Source organism: Lineus longissimus, chromosome 8 (genome assembly GCF_910592395.1).
Source record: "Lineus longissimus chromosome 8, tnLinLong1.2, whole genome shotgun sequence".
NCBI classification, from domain to species: domain Eukaryota; kingdom Metazoa; phylum Nemertea; class Pilidiophora; order Heteronemertea; family Lineidae; genus Lineus; species Lineus longissimus.
The window spans coordinates 3,085,087-3,103,849 of NC_088315.1; the positions used below are offsets into that span (position 1 = coordinate 3,085,087).

The following is an 18,763-nucleotide window of genomic DNA, read 5'->3' on the forward strand; positions in this document are numbered from 1 at the left end:
TTCAAAGTGAAAAAATTAACACAACAGACAGTTTTCACGACGAGTATTTTTATTACAAAAGATGTCAACTTCATACAGTTTTTACATGATAAATGCTCGACTCACCGTTCAATAGAAATGCAGTCTGTACAAATATTATTGATATTTACAACAAATATTGGGTAAAAATTTAAGTTACAATTATACAGATTAGCGCCAGCCACATTTGGACACTATCCAGCCTGAATAACTTGCATACCTGGATACCTACACTAATGTCCAACTTAGGATCAGTGAAACAAGACCATTTGCCTGAAATCCCAACTGGTGGTGCAATGTTGGAGAAATCAAATTAAGAATAAATAAACTTAAATAATCTGAATTGATAAGCCAAGGGGTGGCAGAGTATCATGGTCACTGATGGTTTCATTCAATCTGAAAGGACTGGCGGTAGGTGCAATGCCAGTCAGAAAAGATGTCAGTGAAGTCCACCAAATCGCCTCAGACAAACCCACAGCATGCCCAGCCTGAACATGGCTGCCCTGAAATAAGACTGGCAGGAGGTGCAATGCCAACTGGATGGCTTCTTGAACAGTGCATCTACTACCAACATGAATGTTTTCATCCGAGATAGCTGAGCAGAACATTCTGTAGCCATCTGGAAGCACTGGCGGGGTGTGCAATGCCAGTGAGAAAATGAATATTAATGTACACTTTATACAATATACAATGAAACGCCATTGCCACAGCCAACCAAATAACATCTAGGAATGGGGTGTATACAAAACCAAGACCTAAGACATAAGACCTAAGACCTAAGATCCCCCGAAGTACAAAACTAAGACCCGGGAGGCCAATTCCAAACTAAAATTTTGAAGAAAAATATCAGAGTCTTAGTTTTGTACCTCGGGGGATCTTAGTTTTGTACATCAGGGGATCTTAGTTTTGTACGTACAAAACTAAGATCCCCCGAGGTACAAAACTAAGACCCAATTCCAAACTAAAATTTTGAAGAAAAATAACAGTGTCTTAGTTTTGTACATCAGGGGATCTTAGTTTTGTACGTCAGGGGATCTTAGTTTTGTACGTACAAAACTAAGATCCCCTGATGTACAAAACTAAGACCCATGATTTCTTTCCAAATTCTGCCCCTCTTTCGAATTCATTTTGATGTAGTAATATCACCTTTGAGATGCATGCAGTTGCTCCATCTGAATAATACCTCCATATGCACTATGCAGGCACGACCGGTCATCACTCTAGCATATACTCTAGCATATAAGGCCTCCATCCAGCTCCACAAAAAGTGGCGAAACCGGTGCAATACTCCTTTGAGTCATTCGGAGGAGCGCCGCCATCGGAAGAGTTGGAACGAGTAAAATATGAACGTTTTCTTAACCATCAATTACATACTAACCGAGTCAAACAACGTTATTGCAATATAGGCCGTTATTTAATGAATTCGAAAGAGGGGCAGAATTTGGAAACTAAGATCCCCTGATGTACAAAACTAAGACTCTGATATTTTTCTTCAAAATTTCAGTTTGGAATTGGGTCTTAGTTTTGCACCTCGGGGGGATCTTAGTTTTGTACGTACAAAACTAAGATCCCCTGATGTACAAAACTAAGACTCCGATATTTTTCTTCAAAATTTTAGTTTGGAATTGGGTCTTAGTTTTGTACCTCGGGGGATCTTAGTTTTGTACGTACAAAACTAAGATCCCCTGATGTACAAAACTAAGACTCTGATATTTTTCTTCAAAATTTTAGTTTGGAATTGGCCTCCCCGGGTCTTAGTTTTGTACTTCGGGGATCTTAGGTCTTAGGTCTTATGTCTTAGGTCTTGGTTTTGTATACACCCCTAGGAATGTCCTGGAGTGAAGTATTTGAGAGGTAAATCAATGTCAAATTCTTATATGCACAACCTGTCTTTCAGTTTCTCGCTAAGAACTTTCATGTAAACAGCAAAAGGGGACCCTCACACAACATGAAGACTGTATTTCTTAGGGACCACTTCAAATTTACTTGAGTTGAGGTAACAAAACATTAGTTGCAAAATCTACAATTTTAAATTTTCCAACATGTTTAGTCTTAGTAGCTGAAGCATATTTGAGATGGTCCCAGACAACGTGACCGAATATTGTTCTACCCTTTCTATACCACCATGTTAACCAACTATTTCTTGGCGAACGAGATCTTCATAGCATTCTGTGGAGTGATCTTGAATCCCTGCAGTGCTTCCTTGGCAGCATGTGACTGTCCCTCGTTCTCGAACTCGACAAACGCAATGTCGTGGCGACCGGGCACCAGACGCACCTCCTTGAACCCAGGGAATCTAGAAGAAAACACAAGAAATGGGTCAAATAAGGGATACGCGAGGATATCAAATATGATAAGGAATCATGCGGGTCTTTTGATCCAGGGGAGGAGAAACTTACTCTTATTTAGTCTCTGTGTCTGTGCTGAATGCTCCCACTCGCCAAAAATATATGCCACAGGAGTAAACCACACAAATTTATGTAGCATCATAATGAAACACAGGCCCTGTACAAGGATTACCTATGTCACTTTTAGATGCAGGTACATGTACCACAAACATTTTCTGGCGATCAATTTTTTTCCTTGTGGTACAAATAAAGGGTGTTTAAAAACTGAAAACCAGCTGTTACGTCAAGTGATCTTGACACCAATCATGGAAAAGTTTCAGAATGCTAGGATTTATTAAACTCCATAGTAAACATCTGAGTACTTACTGATTGAACAACATAGACAACATCATTTCGTTCGTCTCCTCGGGTAGGTTCGTCAAGAACAGAATCTGGTTGGGTGGTTGTTCAGGCATCGTGGTTGGCTGTGCTGGGGCTTGTTGAGCTGGAGCTAAAAAAAGTTTTGAGATTACATGAAATGTGTTTCTTTGAAGAAGATTGGACAGTTAGTTCAGTGTTTATGTGTTCGTATCCAATTGTAGCGTGAATTTGCAGAGGCAGTAACATCATTAAGTAGTATAGAATATTGAGATAAGTGGTAAAAATGCATGTCTGATTCGAACTGATGACAATATGATACTAACCAACAGGAGCTGGTGGCTGTTGTACAGCAGGAGTTGGCATATTGACGGCAGGAGCTTGTTTCTGTTGCTGTACTCTAAAAAGAAAAGACGCGAAACATTAGTAAACAATTCGGGACCACTCGATTACAAACGGCATTGTCGTTTCAACATCTACATTGTAAATGATCAACTTAATCCCTCTGGCTATATAGTAGACAGAAAAACCCCTTTCCAAGGATATAAATATGGGAAAGGCAACAAAACCATGGAAATGAGTCTTTTTGTCCCAGTAACCTTTTTTCAATACTTCTTTCATTTTATTTCGAACTGCCTTTCTATATCATATGCAATTTCTCTAGCCTCCATGCTGAGTTACGTTTGATAAAGAGAAAAGTTGTTGCAACACCCACCTCTGTTTCTTCTTTTTCTTGTCAGGTGCTTCTTCTTCAACCGGAGCTGGTTTCTTCTTCTTGGGCCGCTCAACAAAAGTCCCTTTCATCCTGGCAATCAGGTCTGAGTCAACCTTGGAGTAGGAGATGCGCTGAAGTGATATTAAAAGATTTTCAGATGAAATATGGAGTGAAAAATAAAACAAGGTTCGAATGACGATGGCTGAATAAGTGAATTAATTGATTTTGTACGGTCAGTTCACTACTGGTCAAACATTTAATTTAATTTCTTACATTAATACACTAAGGGTCAAAACAATTAGTGAAAACACTTTTTGTTCTGGAATGAATTTGGTTGGAAAGTTATGGGAATTGGTGGTCATTCCAGAACATGTTTGGCGGGCAAAGAGTTAAAGCCACCCTACTCACCATAGGTTTATCATAAAAGGGAAATCCTTGCATGGACCTCATAGCATTGGTAGCACTGCTGATTTCCTTGAAGATCACGAAAGCTTGACCTCGCATTCTTAATGTTTTCAGCGCTACGATGTCCAAGATTTGTCCAAACTGTGAGAAGATGGCGTACAGTGATTTCTTCAACTCTGAAAAGTATATCAATAAAACATGAACTGCTTGAAATTTTCCTCTTGAATCTGGCTGAAAGAGGCCATCACAGTGAAGTGAATGGGGAGAGAACTACCTACCCTCTGGATATGGGAGAACTTCTCACAATCTTAATCTCAACAATGTCAATAATACTTACCATCTTTCTTAATTTTCTCGTTTAAGTTGTTGATGTAAATTGTGTGGTTTGGCCGGATGTCCATGGTTTACGTTACTACGTGTTTCTGAAATACACAAAAGAACAGACTTTAAAGTTCTGGCATTCATTCACTGATAGTGATATAGGCACATAGTCATAGGGATAGGCCTAATACTTGACTTGCCAAACTCAGCTCGACGCCGAACTGCAGCGCCACTCACGGACAAAGATAGAACAACTCGACATTTTTTTCACCGGTTTCTCGCTGCGCATGCGTACCAGCGTCATCTTTTGTTGATTTCCGCTGGTACGCATGCGCAGCGAGAAACCGGTGAAAAAAATGTCGAGTTGTTCTATCTTTGTCCGCGAGTGGCGCTGCAGTTCGGCGTCGAGCTGAGTTTGGCAAGTCAAGTATTCTAGGTTGGTGTTCAAGATTGTCCGAAGTTGTGTCCAACTCAAAGTCTAACTGCGAGAAGATGGCGCATATCAATAACAAAACCGCCCTGGCCTTGCCATCTCGGACCAACCTCACGCATGAAATGGTCATGCCTATAGACCTGCGAGGCTAGACACTCCAGCTGTATGGGCCTTAAAATGTATTCAACAATAAAGGGGGACTTCTCTATGGAAATATATGGGCCTAATGGGGACTAAATTTACTCTCAGTCACTACACTATGCATGTTGCAATACATTTGCACGCAAGAAGTACGTTTTTCGTTTGTGAAAGGGTCTCCGAAAAAACCTCAGTAAAGGCATAAAAAAGAAAAAAACAGCAAAACTTGTACAATAATTGGGACTGTCGTATCCAAATAAAACATATGAAACATCAGTATTAATATCAGATTAGAAGATTGCCTTGATATTTACGGATTTTGCACAAAGAATTTTGAAGCAGCCTTTACAAAATTTTGAGCGACACCTATGCTCCGATCGTCACACTAAAATCACGAACGAATAAGCAATTTTATCCAAAAAAACAGCTCGTATTAGATGTTAAATGTATTTATTTCACGTGTTTAAGATCCTTCTATAAGAGTTTGTGTGAGCAAACTTGTAAAATTACGCAATTTTCAATAGTGACCTCGCGATTTTCCGAAAGGTCACGAGTCTGCGACAAGTTCGCCATATTGCGAGGCGGAAAGAGGAAGCGATCGAAAATGGTAATTTTCACCTTCTTTTTTCGCGCAAATACAATGAAAATGTCAATTTCGTCTTCGTTGTATGAAAGATCAGTATAAACTCCAGTAACACCCAAATTTTCAAAGTTCTAGAAGGTCGTTCTAATACGGAACTTTGACCTAAAAGTTGCAAAATATTGTATCGCGATTTGTTCAGCAATGTACACGAAGTCCTGTACATTGACCGGTCAATGCACTAAAATGTACTAGCGAAGGGGTGTGTGCAAAATGGGTGACATGAAAATGGTGCCAGGAAAATAGCAGTGAAAACGAAAATGGAGGTTTTCATTCATCAGTCAGCAAATTTAGTGTTTAAAAGTTGGATGCTAAAGGATTAGGCGCAAGAGCTTGGGCCTTGGTCAAAACAAACAAGAGAGAGGTTGGCAGAGATTTCGTTCGTGAAACCGGTCAGTCGGCTTCCGTGTTTATAATGAACAGTTGTCGTTCGCATTGAATCACAAACAGGCATCGCCAACTAACGACATAGATATCCTTGGACCAGTTGGAGGTTGGCGTTCAAAGCAAAAATAAACTAATACTAGAAAGTAGAACACATGGTGATGCGACTGTGGCAGTGCAACTGCAAGCACTCCTGTCTTTTGATTGTTACCTGCTGGTTTGTTGTGGCCTTCAGCGATTTCCTCCAACGTAGTGAAATGACTAAGATGAGACTGTGAAGCAACATTAGTTGTCAAACCTTTTTATCGTTGATTGTCTCTATCTTTTGAGATTCTTTGCCAGGTGATGATGAAGTTGGCATGTTGTCAATGCAGATTTCCTCACAACTGTCAACTCATGTAGAGAATTGGTTGAAGCTGCATGTTTTTGTTCATGTGTATATTTGTATTTGTTGCACTATTCATTTCGGAATGAAAGGGTCTTTAGTACTGTACCTAGTACAAGATGTGATGCGGCCAAAAAACTTCTTTTTTGTTGTTATTTTTTCTTCATATTTTATTTATTTCTGTTGATTGTTTGTGTCTTCAGTTGAGTTTAGTTTTTGGCTTGTGCACATTCCAGGGAACAATTGTTGAATAGGCATATGTTTCAATAAAAGCCCCCAAAATGATGGTAAGTCCTATCTTTTAGGAAGTTGCATCCACTTTTCTCAATTTGAGTTTTCTCTCACTTTACCCTTACATTGTATGTTCCAACCTTCACTGACACTAACACTTCATTAACCACTGTGTACCCAAGAGCTTGTTCAGGACACCTTTGCTAACACTTGTCGTCATAGTATACTGAGAGACAGCACAATTAGTGCATAGCCTATCCGCCTTGCAGGATTGAGTGTTTGAAATTCGTTTTCTCATACCATCTGCAATATAATTATAAATAAATACCGGTACTCTTACTGTTTTTGAAAAAGATTCAACACCTAAAACATTCATTCTACAAGAGTACATCAATTACCACCTAACCAATGCTTCTTGCATGCGGGACCGTTGTTAAGACCTTGGCTCGTAATACCGGTACTCACAATACTCACATGTACACAGATGGTGATATATCCTGCAGTTCAAATGAAAACTGTCCTCATGTTCTGGTGTGTGTGTTTCATTTGGTCATGGATGTGTTTTTTTGTGGTATAGGCAGCTTGGCTTGGAGTTGGAGACGTTCCATCAATAAAATAAAACAAATATAATGACTAATATTTTGATAAACAGTGTTGTCAAGAATTTCTCCTTATTCAGCCCCAAAGTAGTTTAAATCATTTTGACAGTTCTGCTTCTGATTTCTACTAACAATTTACTGTTGGTATGGTATGTACTTGTTTTGTGAATATTTAACCTTTTATTTCAACTGTGTAACACGTATCCTCAGGGAAAGTACCAGACAACCAATAGTGGTTAGTTCATGTACATGTACCATTATTGATATTAGAGCTATGTTCAGCCTACAAGTAACATTTCATCACTAAGTCAATACGTCTGACTTAGTTGCTTGTAACCATCTTAGATTTGTTGTGCCAAAGGTTTGTTGAATGATGTGGAATGACTGACTAACCACTTGGTGTGATTAATTTGGGTTTATGAAATGACCAGTTCCTCAATTTCACTTTGAATGAAAATTTGTGCATAAGTATGCATGTCTCTCCCCTTCTTTCTTCCTTTCCATTCTGGGACCCAAACGTGCCACCGGCCGCTTTTGGTGAGAATGAACGTTTCACCCACAAAAAAGCTCTCAATCTTTGGTTGTATCAAAAAATCGCACTGTCTGCACTTCACCATGCAAAACAAGAGGTCCTGCAGGCCTGCATCAGTATTGAAGCCTGTGCAATTTTGGAAATGAGTTTTCCCTGATCTTTTGATATTTTTCAGAGTATCTTTGGATTCGGCCAGAGCGCCGATATCGATATTGTTCTTGACGGGCAGGAGGCAAGGAAGACTGCCGAGGTGAAGACAGAAGATGGTAAAAAAGAACGTTACTACCTCTACTTTGATGGCGAGAGTGTCTCGGGCAAGGTAGGAGGTTCTTCTTGTATAAGTAGGGACATCTGCAAGCGCAGTTAGATGAAGCAATGAAGTGGGAGGTCTTCAATCTTCAAGTACAATAGAAAATGAGCTGTGTAGTAGTTGATTGGAAATCTATCCACTCCAATGGCCCAGTTCACCTTATTAGGCCTATTTGACTCGGCCTGATATGATGGGCATTGACCCAATTCCACCCAACTTTTATTTTGCTGTTTTATTGTTCCGGTGTAAAAAAACAAAACACACACTGTTTCTATACGCCTACTCTGATGGCTGTTTCAGTTATGGTTTGGGTCGGGGGGGGGGGGGGGGATCTGGGATGGATTGGGAGTTATAAAGATCTCAAAATATGTACTTTACAGGTGAACATCACTTTGAAGAAAGCTGGCACAAAGTTAGAGCATCAAGGAATCAAAATAGAATTCATAGGACAAATCGGTGAGAAAATGTCTTGGTAAAGTGAGCTCTAATATGCTTATGGTTAAGGAGGGTGAGCTCTCTATGACACATTGCAAGTCACAATCTCAACTTGTGCTTTCATCATGTCTTGCAAGTGGTAAACTCCAGAGGATGAATGTATCTGATGGTGTAGCGCCTTCTTTAACGATAAACCGTCAGTCTTTTAATCAGAGCAATCTTTAATGATGTGATGTGGCCGTGACTTGTCCAGTTCAAACCAGTATATATATCACTGCTCTAAATGTCTGTTTTCTTTTTCAGAGCTCTATTATGACCGGGGTAACCACCATGAATTCACCTCGCTGGTCAAGGAGCTGGCAAGACCCGGAGAGATGACACAAAATGCAAGCTATGAATTCGACTTCGCCCAAGTTGAAAAGCCTTATGAATCATATACAGGAGCCAATGTTAGACTACGGTAAGGGTTTGATGCCAATGTTAGACTACGGTAAGGGTTTGATGCCAATGTTAGACTACGGTAAGGGTTCGATGCCAATGTTAGACTACAGTAAGGGTTTGATGCCAATGTTAGACTACGGTAAGGGTTTGATGCCAATGTTAGACTACGGTAAGGGTTTGATGCCAATGTTAGACTACGGTAAGGGTTTGATGCCAATGTTAGACTACGGTAAGGGTTTGATCAGCATGTGCTGCATGTTAAAGTGGTGAACAATTCTAAATCTTTGCAGTCATCAAATGTTTGTACTGTACAGTTTGATCATTGCATTCAGAACAAGTCATGGGCAGCTTTCGGTTGGGGCATATATCTAAATGTAACCAGCAGTGTGACGTTCGTCTGTTCTCCAAGTATTTTTCTCCAGCTAAAACCTTGCTAGAGTCTCATTCGTGAGTTTTTCTTTCAGGTATTTCCTCCGAGTAACGGTAGTAAAACGGCTAAGCGATGTGGTGAAGGAACAGGATATAGCGGTCCACACGTTATCCACGTACCCTGACATGAATAATAGTATAAAAATGGAAGTGGGAATTGAAGATTGTTTACATATAGAGTTTGAATACAACAAATCAAAGTAAGTCTGTCCGTCAATTAACATGATTGATGTGTAAGGGAAAAATGATAACATCTGTTGCTAAGTGCAGACGCTGAGCCTCTGTGGACTAGAGGGTCATACTCTTGGCCAATGGGGCTTGTCAAGAGGTCTCAGGTTCAAACCCCAAAGTTGACATGAGACTCAGGCAGGTCCCCTTGTCTAACCTGCCTCACTCTACCCAGGTGTAAAATGAGTTGACGCTATCAATTACCCGTCAACAATGTAGGCACAGAACTCTTTTGTCGTCATAAGCTGTCTCCTCTTCCTATTCTCTAATCCTTCCATTATGCAATCTATATAGGTACCATTTGAAAGATGCGATAGTTGGCAAAATATACTTTTTGCTGGTGAGAATTAAAATCAAGTATATGGAGCTGGCGATAGTGAAGCGCGAGACCACCGGCTCAGGTACCACGTCAATCCTAGACGAACATGTTGTTGTTTCCGTGTTTTCAGTTTGATTTCTTTTAGAGTGAGCTTGGTCTGCAGTCGTTGGTTCTACGGTGGATCTCGGGTCAAGACTAGAGTTGATTGTTGCTTACAGGGCTGATACTCACTGATGTTGTCATATCTTTTTGAGGCATGAATAAATTTTCTGTCTCAAAACATCATAGAAGCGTGAAATTTGTATTTGACCATGAAAAAAGTGTTCATTTGCAGATTTTGCTGCAATACTTGTAACGTAGTGTCAGCCCTGACCCTGTTCTTACACTGAGATCTACTTCAATATCACAGGAATTGGCCAGTGAGTGGCCTGGAGACTTGAATAGATACTTCCTTTGCTTGAATCTCTGTTTAGTCCTCTCAGGCCATTAGGAAGTGCTCTGGGTAATTCCTGTGATATCCTGTCCTGTATTGTATCCCTGCAGTTTCTTGTGCCTTGCCATTCTGGAAGGGGCAGGAAGCTGTTTTCAAATGTCCCAACCTGATTGACATTGTATGATCAGCCAGTTTTTATTCCAAAAAGCCAACTCTAAAAACATGAAAAAAAGGAGAGAAAAATCTGCTGAACCTAATTTCTGTCATTGAGACTATTGTTACATGACGTGTTCCTCTTATGAAATATTTGTTAGCAAACAAATGTTGATCAGGTCGCGGCTGAATTGTTATTGTGACCATGGTAATCGTTTGATGTGACGTTTTGTTTCTTTTGCATGCAGGTATCATTTAAAAGATGTGATTGTTGGCAAGATCTTTTTCCTGCTTGTAAGGATAAAGATTAAACATATGGAGATACAGATAATCAAGCGAGAGACGACGGGGTCAGGTACTAATCGTTTTATTACTCCTACCCGTACGAACAGGTGGCTCGAACGAGACTACTGGTCTTAGCTGAATGAGATGAAGTTGCATGATTGTATCTCGCACCACATCAAAATGGACTGATTCAGACAGAAGTGGCCCTGACCAGTCAATTTGTTGGAAGGAAGTTGATTTTTGTTTTCCTGAATTTCCTGTATTTTGACTCTTCTTACGAGTGTTTTTCAGTGTTGATAAGTCAGTTCCTCAGTAGTGTTGTTATGGAGATATTCTCGGGGCTTTCTATTTATTTCCTTTCTTTGTCGTTGTTTAGTTCTTTCTTTATGTATGTGGTTAAAGTTTCCTGTTCATGGGCTCTTCCAATTATTGCGAATAATTTTTGGCAAGTGGTTCTTCCTTATTCAATAGTCTAGATCTTTTGGTTTCCTCAGAAATCTTTCTTGAGGATCTTTGGGTTGGGGACAAATTTAATTCACGACTTTGAGTTGATGAAGATCGGATGGGACTAGAACAAATGCCATTATACCTCATCATTGCCTAACAGAATCCTCTGTAAAGTTCTCTGAATCTTTGTTAAATGTGATTAAATGTTTTAAGGTTTATCCCACATTTATTGTTATAAATATCTCTGGCTTTCAGGTCCAAATACATTCAACGAAAATGAAACCATAGCAAAGTATGAAATAATGGATGGTGCCCCAGTCAGAGGTGGGTAAGAAGAGATGTTTATTGAAGCAGGATGAGATAACAGAGCCAGCCAATGAGAACATAGCGATGAAATGGATCCAGCGAGATATGGTTGCTTTCACTCTTGTGGTTTCATCTCTGAGGTTTTTCTTGTGTAAAAACCGAAAAGTCCTGACTCACTGTGCCTTGGAGCGAGTTGGTTACTGCACAATTGGGGTAGTCAAGGCTTCATCAGCATTGGTCGCATCAGTAGACTATCCTATGCCTTCCATGTCCCATCTTGGCTGGCGTGATATTCAGATTCTCAAATTCTATCTCTCTTTCCTCAGGTGAATCAATTCCAATCCGTTTGTTCTTGAGTGGTTATGAACTCTCGCCGACCATGCGTGACATTAACAAGAAGTTTTCCGTGCGATATTACTTGAACCTGGTACTAGTGGATGAGGAAGAACGGAGGTACTTCAAACAGCAGGTTAGTAGAAAGTTGCTGTGTAACAGGCATGGCATATAAGGAGTGAAACTAGACTGGCAAAGCTCAAAGGATGGGTTGTATGAGCAGACCTTTGATACTCCAGGGTGACCTCTGTGGAGACCTATTGGAGCGAAGTTTTCTGTTTGTCGCTTTGATGTGAGATGTAAAAAATTTCTTCAAAATTACATGTCATTTCAAATATTTCATCACTGACGCTGAAGTTTATTCGCCTTGCAGGAGATCACAATATTCCGCCGGGCAGACAAACAAAGAAAAAATCTACAACAGCAATTAAAACGCGCCCCAGATACGCCGCATTCCAGCATGATGCCTGCTACTGCCAGTCCAACAAGTCCCACTAGTCAATAACGTTCGAACTTATCCATAACCCTGTGGAACGAGGCAATGTTTCGGGGAAAATTTTGATGAACAATGTCTCCGAAAGAGAAAAATATTGGTCCAGATGGAAAGCTCATGGAAGAGTTCCCCAGATAAAGTAGCAATGTTGTGGGGTCTGAATGCATTTATCATGCATTCTATTTCATGTTTTAGGATAGTTGCCATTATCATTTGACTCCATATGACCTGTTTCATGTCGGATGTATTTCTGTTCTAATACAGGGTTGTATGTTCTGTGGACTCGAAACGTTAATTTTAACATGATTGATTATGCCTTTGTGCTATCAGTGCCGACACAGCAACTCTCGGCACTGGAAATTATCGCCGGGTGCTGTGGTCAGCGCACAGAAGATTGAAATATGTGTGTCTATATAGGCCTAATAGTAAATTATGGTCCAGAAAAGCTCTTCGAGGCTTGGGACGGAATGTGGGAAGCAGTGATGCAGTGTCAGTCCAAACAGGAAGTTAATGTGTATTGGAAAACAGCTGCATCAAGTGATTGCTGGAGTTTATTGCAGGGAACATTGCATGTGGAAGCCACTGGTATACTATCCGTCTTTCCAGATAGACCGAATTTTAAAGACTTGTGTATGGTGCAATGAAAAGAAATGAATGATTGAATTGTTGGCGCTAGTGACCTTGTAAGACTGGTTCCCATTCCTACTGATCAGATGGGAACTGCATTTCCATTTGAGGTTGGATTTGGGACCTGTTCGTGGTAAAGAAACAGGATAAATCTATGGTTGTGCTGTATTAATCCATGGTTTGACCACATCTAAGATTTGCATCTTAAATTCTGTTTTGCAGTACAAAGTATATAAGTTGATGTAAAGCACACATGAGAGAGTGTTTGATGACATCCAGATAGTTTGATTATTTGTACCGCCAAATCTGATTTATAGTGGAGCAGTGAGGGCGAGGGCAAAAGCTTCAGGAAAGAAATATTTGAAATGTTGGCTTTGTTGAAAACTGAGCAATTTTCATAGAATTTTTGTCCTGGTCTGCACTTCTTTAGATATTTAACTTGTACTGTCTTAGTTTGAGTGGAGATATTTTGTACAATGCTTTTTCTGTACATTGCTAATCAGTTTAGTTAAAAAATCTTCTGGTTTCTCAACGGCCATACATCATCTATAATTGACACCTGTCAATTGAGGCCTCCATTTAAAGACTCCAGTGTATGATGACATAAGTTCTGCTTCATCAGATCGGTCCTGTTGAACAATACAGTTTAATGTGATTCCTGAGAGTAAAACAATTTCCAAACCATTGGAACAAGCTGCCAAAATATTGTTATCTGTGACGTTTGAAGGTATTAGTTTCAAAGCCTTGTTTTGTGCATGTTTTATGTTTTGCAGTTGCTGAAAACCTTTAGAATTTTGTGGTTCGTCCAGCAGATGGTTGTAATATATTATTATGATTCAAATGACAGGTATTTGGAATTGAAGAATTAAAAAAAAATTACAATAGGAGGCCTTAACATGTCATCAAGACAAGAGCTGCCAATCATTTGGGGTAACAAAGTGTGTCTGCTAGAATTCTAAGAAGGGCAGAATAGGTGATAATCTGGTTGCTATCTTGGAAAGATCATGAAGAAATTTTAGGAACAGTGAGTGTGACTTACCCATATTGTTCCGTTTTGGCAATTTAGAACACTTTTCAGTGTCTTATAATAGGCCTTAAGCAGATAGCGTTCATTCACACACATAGGGGAAACCATGTCAGTAGTGTTACAGTTCCAAGGTTAGTTCTACGTATATCATGTTCAGCTGATCAAAGCTCGAAATAGGAAAGAAGTTTTTCATCATCTTGATCAATCTGCGTGACAATAATAACGATTGGGTATAAATAACCAATTCCATGTAACCATGGTAACCAGAGGAATATAACTTCAGATGATTTATCATAACTATTTGGAATGAATAATGTAAAATGTATCTCATGTTGGTTTGGAGGAGGTCACCAGGTGTGCTGATAGGGCTGTGTGTTGTATTGTCAGTACTGAAGATAACCGCACTTGTCGTGCTTGAAAAAATGCATCTACCGTTCCACTGTTGGTGCTGCTCCTGACTGACTTTGCAGTCTGTGACCTCAAAACAGAATATGAGAGACTATTGTGCCAAGCAGTAGAATACAGCACCTGACAGAGTTTGTAGCCTTTGACCTCTTCCAAACCGATTTGAGAGAGTATAGTGCCCTGCAGTATAGTATGCAGAATATTTGCTAAACTCCTGTACATTTTGTAAAGTACTCTTAATAACATAAGCTCTGTAAATATTGAGTATACTTCAGTGTTGTTTGTAATGGTTGCAGTTAACCCATTGACAGCCAGTTGGAATTGCCCTATCTGATCTTGCTTGAGGAGTGTCAAGGAAAATGGAAGAAGTGTTGAAAATAATGGCTAGGTTGTTCGACTACCAGTTCAACCAACATACTCGGGTGGGAGATGTGGCATGACTGCAGTTTTCACTGATGGCAGTAATCACTAGTAATAGTATAAAAAATGTTCTACCTGTCAAAATTGAAGTGGTGTGACGTTTTGACACCATAGTCTGTCACCGCCTTTACAAATGTTGTTCAGCGTGGAGGTAAACACTTGCATTCAATTTGAGAATGGGCACTACAAAGCAGATAAAAAAAAAACAAGACTGCATCAACTCAATAATTTGGTACAAAATTTTGTGATCTGGAAAATTTTTATTGAATGACCTTTGATGCCTTCTCATGGGAAAATGAACTGTTCATGTGATGACATTGTAAAAATTACATTAAGATTATATCTAATATGACATTTTTATATCCATATATATTTGATTTCTTTATTTCAACCTCATTACTCTGTGTATTCAATCACAAAGAGGCAAGCCACGAGAGACTTTTGCCACGAGAGACTTTTGCCACGAGAGACTTTTGCCACAAGAGACTTTTGCCACAGAGGATCAGATGTTGCCGTGAAAAGATCCATTGAAAAATGCGACCGGGCCCATGTCAATTTCATAGTCGTATCGTATTGCCAGCAGTGGCAATGAAGTATCTCTTTATTGATGGCCTTTTCTACCGTATACTGGAAGCCACTTTATTTTCACAGCCTTATATACATGTAAGCGGAAAAAGCACCATTTTCAGACTTGACGTTCATTCATTACAACATATACGTTGTAAAATATGCTTTTTGCCAACGTTTTTGGCGCAGGTTGGCCAACCTGGACTCCAACAGTCATCAGCAGTTGGTGTTGACGTTACACTGTTTGCATAGGCGTTGAAAAGGTACACTCCTCACTTGGGCATCTACAGGGATGTATCGGAATTCCACTACCCCATTTCTTGCACTAGCATTGTTTTCAGCTCACGACAGTTTCTGAAAGAGACAATGAATTGTGAATTATGATCTATATCTTACAGGAGATGGGGTCACCCGATGTAAAGGGTGACCTCCATGGACCGGTGAGGTGGCAGGAATGGCCACCAAAACATGACAGCGCCCACAGTAGCCATGTGACCAGGATATCTGCTCAAGAGTTTCTGTGTTGTTTTAAATGCTCTTTGTGATGACAGTAACGAAGAGCAATGCAGCTTTAATGTACTTACCGTATAATAGCATGTATATCGACGTTCTTTTTCTCGGTGGCCTTCTTTGCTTTGGGCATTAGTTCTGTGCACCTTTTGATCTGTTTCATCCAGGCTTCTACGACCTTGATCGCCTCTCTTAAAGTCTTTCTCATGGTCTCCATTTCGACCCGGTCTTCTTTCCAATTCTCGGTCCTATATTTAGGCTCATCAGCCAAATCTCGGTTCAACTTCTCGAGAACATGATTCATATCTCCTAACAAATTCCCAACACTTTTATCCAGCTTCTTCAGAGCCTTTGCGAGAGGTTTCACCTCAACTTCCTTCAACTCCGATACACTGTCAGAATAATTTCTCAGCCTTTTTTTCACCTCTCCACTTGACCTCTCTAAGGATATCCCAAAGTCTTTGTTGAGACGTTCGAAAATGCCGTGAAAAGGTGGTGACTTTGGTTGCATTTCCTTTGGAAGCTTTCCTGTTAGACTTCTCATATTTTTCTGCAGTCTCCTGATCCGTTTATTATGAGGGTTTTTCTTCAGGCCACAGAATATCCCGCAAAAATGGGAATCTATTCCATTGAGCCGAGTAGACATGTCGATGAGACGGGACACAGCACCTGTCACAGCTGAAAATATACCGTTAAAAATTGTGTAAGGAGTGAGTTGAACTTTCGAACTTCTCGGAAAAATGTACTGTTGTAAGCTTATGTAGAGAGTATCGATTAATGTCGTCATCCTATTAGGAAGTTGCAATCTCAGCCACCTTCAGTTGCAACCGTACCTGAGAAGCATTGTCCTGGGGTATCTATACATGCATGTTGTTACCTTGATGGTATGGGTTGAAATTTTCATATCAAATCAAGTATTAAAACAGCACCTTGCTGGCAAACAGAGTGATGCCAATTGGACTTCGGCTGAATTGCTTTCTACTTTCCAAATTGGTCCCCGTTCTGCATTGCAAATACACAGTATTCTATCAAAAATGTAGAGAAAGTCAATACTTTTTCTCAAACTGGTACTGCCTCCACTTCGTCGCAATGGGTCAACCGTGATGTCTGGTGTGTCAGTCGGCTCAGGAAGTTCATCTTGTATCTCTGGCTCTGCTTGTTCTGGTGTCACTTGAACAACCGTCATGTCTGGTGGGGCAATCAGCTCAGGAGGTTCATCTGGTATCTCTGGCTCAACCAGGTGTGGTAGATCTTGTTTTGCCAATAGTGCCTTCCACCTGGCATTAGCTATAGGTAGCTCCTCAGCATCCCTCCAAGCCTGTTTTATTGCCTCATTTGGCATTGGGTTACTGGTGTAGTAAGAGTCGATGGTATGTCGTGTTCTCACCAGGGTGGGGTGGTTTTCCGAACAAAGTAAGGAGAGAGCCCTCCATCTGAAATATACAACTTGAGATGTTTCCAAAAAGAAAAATATGGTGCATAGTGGAATATCCCCACGAAGGACCCCCTTAGGCCTGACAAATGGTGTCCTCAGTGGTCGCAGGGCAAATATTGGTGGCAGGTAAAATTCAACGGAATGATCTGTTATGGGCCAACGGCAGTGTCCTTAGAGACGTTTTCCTGCAAACAGGTGTCTGCTAAGGGATGATCTAATGGTCATGTTTGAATTACTCCAGTATAGATTCACTCCAATTCATGAATTGTATACCCTGAAACACTACATTAAAACTTCTTATTGTAGAAGGAGACACCATGCCATGAAATCACTATGCACTCCAATGAAAGTGCTGAACACCCACCTTGCTAAATACAATTTGACATCTGGCTGATTTATCAGTTCTTTCCAGTACTTCTTCTGGTCTTCCTGTCTCAATCTCTCTGCATCTTGGCGGTTCCGCGCCATCTGGGGCTGAGCTACCTCCTGACATTCTCGCAACCACAGTTCCACCTCGGGGGCCAAGTCACGACAGTACTCCTCGATCAAGTCCACTTGGGACTTTGCCGCATCTAGAGTCTGGAGACAAAGTTCCAAGGTCCTTGTCATCTGCTTTTGAGGCGGACTGGTGATGGCGCGAGCTTGCCGAAACTTGATCTTGGTCTGGGACAACAGCGCTGACACATGTCCGACTCTCTTCAGCATTCCCCCCAGTGTTGTCTTCAAGGAGTCCATCTTAGTGAAAGCCATATCTGGGACACCATCAATCAGGTAGAGATAGGCAATGTGCAAAGCTTCAACAATGTCTTTGGCTCCTGTCTTAAAATTTGTCGAGACCAAGATAAAACCGTCACAGATTTTAACGAAGTCGAATAGAAGGTCTTGTGCTTTGATGTGAACGTCCGCATTTTTTGCAGAAGCATTCGTTGCAACATATAGTATTCGCCCGGCATCCTGTAGGGCCCCAACAACAAGAAGGAGCGGGAACTTGTAACGGAGATTGTTCTTGGCGTCTCGCACGAGGTCAGCTGGCACGTCGAGGCGAGTATCGTCGAACATTGTGGTTCTAAAGGAAGATGATACAGAAGTAATATAAAAAAAAGTTTTTCATGCAGAGGTGAACAAAAGATGAAGCAACAGGGCAAGAGCTGGTTTCCTCTCCTGGTGACACGGCTCATATGCGGTTTGGAAGGGTCTGAGGTTGTGCTCATGTACTGATGACTATTGGCACGTACTGGATTGGTGCGACTTAGTCTGGCCCACCCGGTCCTGCCTCCTGCTAGTAAAGGGTGGGAGTCAGGGCCTAAAAGCTATAGTTTGCAACTGAGCACTGCCAAGTGAAAGTGAAATGTGCACAGCTTCCTGCAACGGATAGTTGATCCAACACTCCCATAGATTTCAATTGATGATTATTGGTCATTAAGCATTCTCTGTCAAAATCTGTATGCCAGAGTCCCCCCCCCCCCCCATTACCTCAGAAGCTGGCATTCCCTTTACCAATCACCTACCTCAGTCTTGGTCCTATACGGCACATCAAGGAAATGATAGAAACATATAGTGGCAAAATGCCATGTGGGGAAAACCCAAGATATCATGGTCTATTTTGATCAATACCTGTATTAGCCTGTCTGAGCCCATGATTTTTGTATGACAA

General features: G+C 40.7%; 3 protein-coding genes across 5 annotated transcripts; 1 reads left to right on the top strand and 2 right to left on the bottom strand.

Moving 5' to 3' along the window:
• Positions 1 to 1,810: 1,810 nt before the first annotated feature.
• Positions 1,811 to 5,107, bottom strand: LOC135492196 (U1 small nuclear ribonucleoprotein A-like). Its single transcript, XM_064778479.1, has 7 exons — positions 5,050 to 5,107; positions 4,181 to 4,265; positions 3,847 to 4,019; positions 3,439 to 3,569; positions 3,050 to 3,123; positions 2,733 to 2,856; positions 1,811 to 2,314 (listed from the first exon to the last, which is right to left on the bottom strand). Exons 2-7 carry the CDS (start codon positions 4,242 to 4,244, stop codon positions 2,155 to 2,157), a joined length of 726 nt encoding a protein of 241 aa, XP_064634549.1. The 5' UTR covers positions 4,245 to 4,265; positions 5,050 to 5,107; the 3' UTR covers positions 1,811 to 2,154.
• A 182-nt stretch (positions 5,108 to 5,289) lies between these two features.
• Positions 5,290 to 14,963, top strand: LOC135491989 (vacuolar protein sorting-associated protein 26B-like). 3 transcript variants are annotated; one of them, XM_064778020.1, is made up of 10 exons: positions 5,302 to 5,342; positions 6,381 to 6,431; positions 7,682 to 7,825; positions 8,197 to 8,272; positions 8,555 to 8,711; positions 9,157 to 9,321; positions 9,644 to 9,750; positions 11,242 to 11,310; positions 11,619 to 11,761; positions 11,999 to 14,963. In XM_064778020.1, exons 2-10 carry the CDS (start codon positions 6,426 to 6,428, stop codon positions 12,128 to 12,130), a joined length of 999 nt encoding a protein of 332 aa, XP_064634090.1. In that variant the 5' UTR covers positions 5,302 to 5,342; positions 6,381 to 6,425; the 3' UTR covers positions 12,131 to 14,963. The 3 variants fall into 3 exon arrangements, with proteins under 3 accessions (XP_064634091.1, XP_064634090.1, XP_064634089.1); XM_064778019.1 differs by lacking the exon at positions 9,644 to 9,750 and adding an exon at positions 10,503 to 10,609; XM_064778021.1 differs by lacking the exons at positions 6,381 to 6,431; positions 9,644 to 9,750 and adding an exon at positions 10,503 to 10,609 and having other exon boundaries at positions 5,290 to 5,342.
• LOC135491988 (uncharacterized) lies at positions 14,959 to 18,633 on the bottom strand. The gene is made up of 5 exons (XM_064778018.1): positions 18,618 to 18,633; positions 17,474 to 18,175; positions 16,728 to 17,107; positions 15,749 to 16,352; positions 14,959 to 15,518 (listed from the first exon to the last, which is right to left on the bottom strand). The coding sequence occupies exons 2-5, from the start codon at positions 18,166 to 18,168 to the stop codon at positions 15,473 to 15,475; spliced, it is 1,725 nt and encodes a 574-aa protein (XP_064634088.1). The 5' UTR covers positions 18,169 to 18,175; positions 18,618 to 18,633; the 3' UTR covers positions 14,959 to 15,472.
• Between the last annotated feature and the right edge of the window lie 130 nt (positions 18,634 to 18,763).